General features: G+C 34.6%; 1 protein-coding gene across 1 annotated transcript; it reads right to left on the bottom strand.

Moving 5' to 3' along the window:
- Positions 1 to 710: 710 nt before the first annotated feature.
- LOC132285479 (alpha/beta hydrolase domain-containing protein VTE7) lies at positions 711 to 9,020 on the bottom strand. The gene is made up of 10 exons (XM_059787673.1): positions 8,586 to 9,020; positions 7,191 to 7,285; positions 7,005 to 7,102; positions 6,821 to 6,870; positions 6,322 to 6,417; positions 4,976 to 5,065; positions 3,835 to 3,927; positions 3,579 to 3,674; positions 2,203 to 2,268; positions 711 to 1,466 (listed from the first exon to the last, which is right to left on the bottom strand). The coding sequence occupies exons 1-10, from the start codon at positions 8,772 to 8,774 to the stop codon at positions 1,338 to 1,340; spliced, it is 1,002 nt and encodes a 333-aa protein (XP_059643656.1). The 5' UTR covers positions 8,775 to 9,020; the 3' UTR covers positions 711 to 1,337.
- Between the last annotated feature and the right edge of the window lie 1,041 nt (positions 9,021 to 10,061).

Genomic DNA, 10,061 nt, shown 5'->3' with positions numbered 1-10,061 from the left:
AATTTCAGAGCCGAAAGAAGTAAAGAGTAATGTCGGCGTGTATTTAAAGTGTACGTGATTGTGTATATGTTTTCACCGTTCAACTAGATATTTGGGATAGTGAACGGTTGAGATTTGATGTGGATGTACTCTTTGACGCGCGTGTCACATCTTGACACTGAAAGCGGAAAAGTAGATTGGGATAGCCTGATATCCACTCTCTCTTTTGAGTTCAACTTTTGTGTAATTTTCAACATTCTGGCGGATGGAATTTTAATTTTTTCACTTTTTGGGGGCTTTAGTGTATTTTTCTCCCGCCGCCTTCAAGTTGGGATAATTGAGAGTGGCTAACGGCAGTCTAATGTCATAATTGCCATGGATTTTTGTTCTTTTTTTATACGGAGTATATATAATGTGGTTACAAAATATATATAAATATATATTTTTGTCTCGTAACATTTTATCTAGTCTCACGCACTGAATAGTTATAAAAAAAAAAATTCAAAACAATTTCAAGGTGATTTTTTTTTTTTTTTTTCCCGGCTGTACTGTCGAAAAACCCAAAACTACTCTTGATCTTCTCTCTGTAGTTTTATGAGTTAATTAAGACTAACCCTAGATTACACGTGCATGTCTCAAACATGTGCTTTGGGTTAATCTAATTTCATACTGCTCAGAAGTTGAAGGCAAAGTACAAATAAAGGAGGAAAAGTTTAATTTCTTTGTAATGATTTCATTAAATTTAAAAAAAAAAAAAAAAAAAAAAAATACTCCAATGAATGAGATTTAATTGTTCAATGGTTAGAATTTAATACAACTACAGTAGGGTTTAAAGCTCCAATTGAATTGAAAGATTTGAAATATAACGGTTTTGGCAGCATGATTGGGGAATATGTGAATATGAATATTGCAAATATTTTAGCATTATCAAGATGGGCTGTTATAGTCCAAACTAATCAGTACAACCCAAAATCTAGGCAGCCCAAAACTTCACTAGGTCTCTCTATTCTTTTCTGTCCAGCATCTAGCACAAGAAGTACTAGTTTGTGGTAGAAAATACTTGAGAAACACAACAGAGCAGAGCAGTAGAGGTCAAAATTTACCTATAAGTAAATTAATCCAACCATGCTATAAGTTATTGCGTACAATTTATCTACATATTAACCTGGCCATGCTACTTTTCATATGCTTAATCTAAATCATACCCACAATTGTTTATTTTTCTTTTTTCCTTTCTGCTGCTAGATCAATTGCAAGAAGTGAATGACCCAACCGCACTCTTGATGCCTCTACCACCATGCTAGATGAGGCAGCAATATGTAGGACCATGAACTCAGCATCGGAAAAGTAGCATCTTATTAGAATCTATCACCCAGAGCAAACTTGGCAATCAACTCTGCAACAGAGTGGGGCTTTTCAACATGAGGGATATGACCAGAGTCTGGTATTTGACGCATATGCGCATTTGGCAGTTCACAGTACAGTCTCTGCATTATGTTCAGCAAAATACATTAGAAAATTAACGGAAGGAACCATGAAATATTCTACCTATACTAAAGAAAGGACGAGCATGCTCTACTTGTGCCTAGAGTAATCAACTTCATATTGGTTTTCGCTTGTGTTCTTGTCTAGTAACGCTAAACAACTCCAGTGTTGAAGTAATTTTTCAATGAAGAGGATGTCACATTTGAAGGCTGAGTTTCCCTTTTAATCAATACAACTAACCAATAGAAATTATTCTAGCAGCTAGTGGAGATATTTTTCTGCATGCCACATTGATACAATCATCAAAGGCGACATCAATCATGCCCGACTTCAAGTCAGACATTTGATTTTCTTATCCTGAATGTTCTTAACTATTGGGTCCATCATTAGTGAATGGAGGTTCCCAATGAAGATGCTTCAAACATATTGCTATGATCAGACAAAGCATAGAACTATGGGAATACATGCCAGCTCCAACCATAATTTTGACAATTTGTAAACATGATAAGAGGTTCTAACCACCAAAACAGAAGTCAGAACATTATTCTGACTGAAATGGTGCCTTGGCATTCTTTGATTTTGCAGAAGATACATTGGTAGAAATAAGTTTTAATCTAGGAATAGGATCTAGATTCCCAAGTATATTTTATTTGCAGACAACCCTAAGCGCAGGTGCTTTTTTATTGTATTTTCTAAATTGCATACTCATATGTAGAAGGCTAGAAGTTCAAAGCTTACCAATGCATTCTTATTGCTGACGATACGGTCGTTCTCCCCCCATATGATAAGTGCTTTTTGCTTCACCTGAAGAACGAAAAATCATTAGCAACAGTAATAAAATATTCCATACACTGGATTAACTGGGACCGCATTGGATACTTACCTTGTTTTATGAAAACAGTGGTCAATTTTCTAGAATATCTATCACTTCTCTAGTTGTTTCTTAGGTAGAAGAGAGATAAAAACAAAAAAAAAAAAAAAAAAACCTGCTTATCAAAATAATAATAGTAATAATAAAAAACTTGGAATCTAGAGATTTATATAATGCACTCAAAGGAAATCAATGGAGGTAAAATCCTGGTAATCTAATTAATCAATGCAACATTATGTAGGTCAGAGTAGAGTCCACGTTATCACAATGAAGAAGAAAACCCATTTGAACCATTGCCCAATTTCTGTCCCACATTATGACAAACACAATGAAGAAGAAAAGCCAGTTGATCCGTTGCCCAATTTTCATCCCACATAATCACAATGAAGAAAAACCCAGTTGATCCAATGCCCAATTTCCATCGGACGATAATCTAATTTAAGATTTGGCTTTTGCTTCACTCCTACTGCTGCTTATGAAATACTAAGAATATCAAATTCTATAAGCAATTATCTACACGACTCATTTCCTTTCTTTACAAAGGTGAAAGTTTTCTTAACAAAGGCCTTGGATGTATAAGCAATTAACTGGGCTTACTTGGCAAGCTAATATCATCTACTATTATTTTTTTGATAAGTTCATCTACTATTATTTTTTTGATAAGTTCATCTACTATTATTATCCAATACTTCATTCTAAAACATTATTGTGCAATGTTCTTTAAGATTTCTAACAGCTGCTTAGATGAACTCAGCGACATTGCAACTATTGTTGTTTGTTACATATTCTCCTCTCGCATAATGCCAAAGGTTAGGTAAAAAATTAGGTGTGTCTCAAATCCTCTCCTCCAAGTACCCTGCATAGGCAAGCCCTGGGGCAATAGCCTCTATTCACCTCATATAAGTAAATCTATTTCCCAGAAGCTAGACAAAGATTATGAGAAATTAAATATCAGATGCAAAAGAATGATTGGAGGGAGTTCTATTTTTGATACTCTGTAAAAACCTCAATTTCCAATTGAAGAAGTTTATGAGACAAAGACGGGTTGAGACTCCTGCTACGTAATTTCCACATGCAAGTTAATCACAAATTTAACGTTTTGTGCATAAAATTCAATACCAGTTGAATAAGGTTATAACAAAAGAAATAAGTACAAGCACAGACAGTTGAGATAGGAATGGACCATGGTTTAGTAGTTATGTATGTAGCACATTAACGGAAAGCAAAGAAATTTCTACAATACCTGTTTTATTTGAGCTATAACGTTATATCCCCCACTAAGCATATAATTAACTGTAGCATCTTCCCACCAGGGTAACAGACAGTGTAAGCGGCCCACCTAATTGGCAATATGAGAACAAGAACAGCATTAGAGATCCACCTAATACCTATAACTTGTAGCCAAACTTCCAAATTAGCCACATTAAAATTCACTAATAAATTAAATGGCACTTCTCACGAGTTTTAATTATTAATAGATAAATAAACAATTTGCTCACATTAGTCCAATCTAAGGTCAAATTTAGTGGGATACTCTGTAAGAGCAATAGCTTTGCACATAGCCGTAGTGGGATGCTCTTCAACAAGGAGACCTGGTACAAGAAAATGATTAAATGATTAGGTAGGAGTGAGCTCAAGAAAACAAGAGTTATATTTGATGAATGACATGAAGGAATTGCAGGAAGGTGCCATAAATTCTTCTGATTTGTTTGATAAACACCCTATCTTGCCAATTAATCAATACCTCATTGGAGCAAGAAGCATATGAACACATCAACTCTCAAATTTAACTTTGTCATTTGATGATTAGGAGCCTTTTTTATGGACTATAAACAATAACAATATAACCTGACCAAACTGATCTCATTCAGTAATTAAAACCTAAGGCCCTAAACAAAAGAAACCAAAAGATGCAAGTAGTGCTACAGTAAAGTGAATAAAAAACACTAAGTGGTGTAAACATTTCCTGCTTCGGTAACTCCAAAAGTTCTCCTGCTTTGTATGCAAAAATTGAGAATTACTAAGATTTAACAAATATTTAAATTAATAAAAGTATCTAGTGCCAAAATTTAACAAATAAAAAACTTAGTAAATGGCACCTAATGACCAAACAAATACCATGGGCACTTGCTTTGATACAAAAACAGAATCTTGACTGGATTAAAGACACAAATCCTGCATAACATCAATGCTCAGCTAGTCAAGATATGACATCACAATGTCTTCTACAATCTCCCCTTTCCCATGTGGATAACTGATCCTAGATAATGATAATGATCAGTTTCGAATACTGCCTGGCTACCATTACCTCTATTTCATCAACTTTATTCCCAATTTTACTAAAGTTACATTCTGTTTCTTCCATTTCAGTCTTGCTAATCCTCAAATCTTTGGATTCCAAATTATTACTTTATATTCTAACTTGTAAATGAAGGATCAACTCAACTCCAATTTTGTCAACTAAAGCTAAGAATCAGTACATATGCTGATGTGTGTGTACACATGTTGATGTGTGTGTGCACATGGACGCAATAACAACAAACATACATTTATGGGCATCAGTACAATATTTGATTGTCAGTAAAATACTTATCATGGGCTAAACACCAAAGTCCCAGATTGCCAAATAAATAAACTTACCATTGCATAGACCGCAATTCTAGGTAACTTTGTGAAGATTCCTGTGCCTTCAGCATACACATTTGCATCAATCAAAACCAGCTTTTCTACCTGCAAATCTAGAAAACTTACACCATGAGCATTAACGTCAATGACAAATAAATAAGATAGTAAACTGAGAGCAGAAGCAAGATTGCTAGAACAGCTATTAGCAAATAGCCACTTGGTAAAGACTGCCTCCATGGAGCCTGTAATTGTGCATGAGTTATGATCTTCTATGTGTATGTATATCTTCTCATTTCATATATGTCATACATAAGTGGCACGTGGGTATTCAACTTAAAAGCCAGTCACCACAAAGTTTTTGAAGTTAACAGGATATAATGTCATGCACTTAGTCACTTGTGTGGTTGGGTTCCACTCATCACTTTTTATGATGATTTTTAAACTAAAATTAGTTTAATAACCGCAGAAGCTCTCAATTCCCCAGCCCCATATAGCAGAGGCTGGCAGCCCTCAATCTGATCAAAATCTCCAATTAGCCAATCGACAAATATAAGAGGGGGGTCTCACCCTATATCCAACAAACTAAATAACTACTGATTATAGCATTTTATAAGCGGAAACACGTTATCTTTGGAATTTGGATAGCAACTTCAAAGTCCCTATATGAAGTCAACTCAATCAGGTCAAAAATAAGATAAGATCTTAGAACTTCTTTAGATCAAATAATCCTAGAGATGCCAATAAGTTAGCATGCAGCATTTATTAGATTATTATTTGCCCACATAACTTGGATTTTGCATCAAGTCAGTAGAATTTTTTTTTTTTTGGATAGTCTACAACAGCTGGTAGAACCAAAAAAACTTGATTTGGCCATGAAGCTGAGATCCCTACTCCTTTGGATGATTTGAGAGGAACAATTGAGATGGTTGCCTAAGACCCCAATTGAGGGGGATGCTTCTATGGCCAATGGCTGGACTAATTTCGGAGCAAAGATGCTTCTAAGGTCACCTCATGCTTGAAATTGAAGATGTGCATCAATCATCAGGCGGAAGCAGGGGTTCAGATGGCCTTTGAGATCTGATCTGTGAAGAGGTAGATGATATAGCCAGGTTCCTGGGCAGCCATTTAGAGGGCTCTTTTTCTCTGTGATCATTGAGAGGGATCTCATAGTATTTCTTTACCAGATGAATTGATAGTTCTTGTGTAAAAAAACATAAAAACCCAGAAGCACAACTTGTGACATGCAATGTTGTTTCAGATACTTCAACTTGAAAGGACTGACCATAACTAATAAAAGAAATGCATTCAATGAGCATGCAATATGATTATGAGCTCAACTGAAGGAAAAAAAAAAAACTTACAGCTTCAGGATAATTGACTACAAAATCAATTGCAACAGCAGCACCAAGGCTTGGTCCAACTAATACCATTGGCCTTTTAATGTGGGATTTCCAAAGCTGTGGTTAAACAAGAGAGAACCAAATTAGAAGCTGAGAACAAAATTTAAATAGGAAAATGCTAGTTGAGCCGATTTGCCCTACACCGACCAAGAGACAAAGGTCTGTGGGCCCCACCACATGTTAGTGGGTCCCAGAAGACTATTGTAAGTTGGTTGGCCTGGCTAGCATAACTCATTTAAATATCACCATGGAAGGTCAACCATAACTAGTTGACACAATGTTCCAAATTATCTATATACCATGAAACTCTTTCAGGCCAAAATGCCAAAATTACCTCGAGTATGCAAGGGTGTGCTAAACAAAAACACAAAATTAAGTCTGCCAGTAACAGAGCTAAGTGGTCAGAACAACATTTCCAACATCCGACGACAACAGAAATTAGAAGTTAAAAAAAACATACCTGATAGAGATGATGACGTTTTGATGCCACATTACATGGTGGAAGTTTTTCTGGTACATATGAGAATGTTAAAAATATGTAGTAACAAACAAAACAAGTATAGAAAGAAAGCACAGTCTGGGAATAAAGATGGTATGCATATAACTATATCAGCTAACAGCAGAGTTAAGACTAGGGAATGAACCTAAATCGGAGAAGCCCCACCCAAGGACATCGACAGCCCAAACCTCCAAATCAGCCTCCTCAAGCAAGGGGTATACACATCTCCATTCTAAGCAAGAACTATGAATACAAAAGAATGAACCAGACTTAGCAGGGTATCATATTTTTAAATTTCCAGCATAATTTGCATATAATATAAATCTAATACCTGTCAAAACAATGGAGAAGAACCACTGGATTGGTCTCCCTTTTTATTAGTGGCTTCACACAACTACTCATGATACAACTTTCAGAAAATCCAACCTGCAATGTTACAAGCACTCACATTAGCACCCCAGTGTAAGAATTGCCTATATTGTGTTAACGGTATGAAACTCGACACTATTCTTTTCCATTTGGTGCTTTGGAATTGGAATTGGAATTGGAGGAAATTTAATTGAAACACAGCGATAATTCAATTGAGAATATTATGAAAAAAATATTGAGCATTTTTCCAAATGTGCGCCGAACATTTGGAAAATGCATTTGTAAAACTGGATTGGTAAATTGAAAATTCAAGACCAATGGCGTTGTAACCTAATGGTATCTCCTCTACCTTCCAACGCGGATGGTGAGGGTTCAAGTCCCCATACGGGCGAATGGGTGTATGAGTTTCTTGCCAAGAAAAAAAAATTAAATAAATAAAAAATAATAATCGCTGAAAGATTTGCCACAAAACAGTAATTTGTGAATTCAATAAATGAAGTGTTTTAGGTTTTTCTTGAGTCTCAATATCATCACCAAATTGTTCAAATGTATGGCACTACCTCAGTGAAATTGAACAAATGAAGTGTTTCAGGCTTTTCTTGGAGTCTCAATATCATAACCAAATTGTACAAAATGTATGGTTCTACCTCAGTGAAATTGAACAATCAATTCAGAGGTCGGACTTAGTTAATAGCATGTGCCAAAATTATATTGAACTGTTAACTTCAACCACTTGATTTTATGAAAATGTAAAACCCTTAATAAATGAAACAATGACAAAGATATATCCAACTCTTTGTGAAGTTGTGGCCCGAATCTTGTTTTGGCGTTGCGATCTGATCTCGTGTATCATGGATCCGGTTCTAGAACACTCTTGTAGCTCTGTATATAAGGCGTCTAGGGTTTGGGAGTGTGTTAAGAGAGAACAATGATAGCCGCATATTAGAGTGTTAGAAAGAGATTGGGAAATTGGGGGTGAAGAAATTATTCGCAGGAGAGTGTTTACTTTTCTGTCGATTTCTTGTTCTTGGTTCAGGGTATTTGTCACAACAATCCAACCTGATCAAACTACTTTTCAGCAATGTTACTAATATGAGATAAATTGATAACCAAGCAGCTTAAATATAAGTAAGAAGAACTAGTTTAGGCTAGAAATCCAGATACTGATTATTTTAACTTTAATTTTTCTCGATTAGAAACAAAAATTCTTATTCAACAACCTTGAGAAAAGAAAAGAAAAAAAAAAAACAAAGGTGTATTTGAATCATAACCCATTATATGTTATTAAACACTAAACCTATCAGTAAAACCTTGATTCTATGACAATGTGAAGGTAGAGAGAGAAAGGTAGATAGACCTGTACAGGGAGCCTCTGAATCCTCTGAGCCAAGTTTCGAGCAAATGGGTCTTTGATTTTGTGTACTTCTTGGGGGAGAAACGAGGGAAACTCATCGTCACCGCCATCTGCGAAAACCCTTAAATCTCTTGTAAAGCATTTCATTCTCTTTCCTCCGATTAGAGGACAAACTAATGAAAAAGCCACCATGTTTCAAATATGTAGCAGTAAATACACATGTACTGACAATATCAAAATTCAAAGCTCAAAACCAGAAAGAGACTGCATTTGTGCAACTACATGCATAGCAATTAGGCATATAGACTATATAATCTGAAATGAGCACTCATAAAACAGAAAGCAATTTGATATTTAGCATAGAATGAAATTATTTTTCCCCAACTGCATTTATTATTGTCCATGTACTACTACGTTCTAGATACGACAAAAGTCGCTCTTTGTTGCAGCACTCTCTGCATACCTGATGCAAGCACAGGTAGGAAACTATTTTCGCTTCTGTTTTTTCTTTTTTTGTTTTTTTTTGTTTGTTACAAAGTTCAAACCATGTTTGGGACGTAGTATAACAGTAGGAAAAATAAAAATAATAAAATGAAAATAATACTAAGTAGTTAAAGAAGAATAAAATTTTAAAATAGGCCACTTTATAATTTAAGGGGTCTAATTGTAATTTTTTCATAAAAAAAAAAAATTCAGTGACGGCGGATATATATAAGTATAATAAGGTAATATTCCTTCCGTTTCATATTAGTAATTCATTATTCTCTTTTTACATGTCACAAATTAATTATCTTCTTTACTCTTTTTACATGTCACAAATTAATTGTCCTCTTTAAAAAGTCAAAGTATATAAGTTTTATATTTTTATTAATGTCTTTTATTCTTTTTTTAAAAAATTAAATTTTATAGTTATATATATTTAAATTAGAAGGGATAAATTAATAATTTTAAAAACAAATAATGTATTAAATGTATGTCTTATTAAAAACTTTACTTTTTAAATATTTTAAAAACCTTTAATGTGTGACAGAGGTTGTATATATAATCAAGGGCGCAGTGCGGAGTGCCGGGACGCATTCCGACCCAGATTGGGAGCTAGCGGCAGTAGTGCCTTTCTTTTGTACGTACATACCATGCCAGTTAGCTCTTGTGTCACTTGACAAACCTGACGAAGACGTGATAGGGATTGTCAATTCATAGTACTTTGTTTATTTTTTTTTCTTCTTTATTCATACTTCCTTTTGAGACATGTGCATGTCTATTTCGAGCATTGTCAATATTGGTGATGATGACATATTACTTTTTCTCATTAAAAATTCACTTCGAGATTTGTAATTCACAATAATTGTATGAAGTCACAAGATATAACCTCATTCTCAATATTATTATCCACCTCATAAATTGTGATTCACGTCATCCAGATGGATAAATATAATAGAGCAGAAGAAGTAATTAATAGGATAAATTATATTGACCTCA

Source organism: Cornus florida, unplaced genomic scaffold (assembly GCF_030987335.1).
Source record: "Cornus florida cultivar Cherokee Brave unplaced genomic scaffold, ASM3098733v1 CherokeeBrave_3.0.0_Hap2_Chr11, whole genome shotgun sequence".
Taxonomy (NCBI): Eukaryota; Viridiplantae; Streptophyta; class Magnoliopsida; order Cornales; family Cornaceae; genus Cornus; species Cornus florida.
The sequence above is the reverse complement of the archived record's forward strand: the minus strand, read 5'-3'. Positions and strand labels throughout refer to the sequence as shown.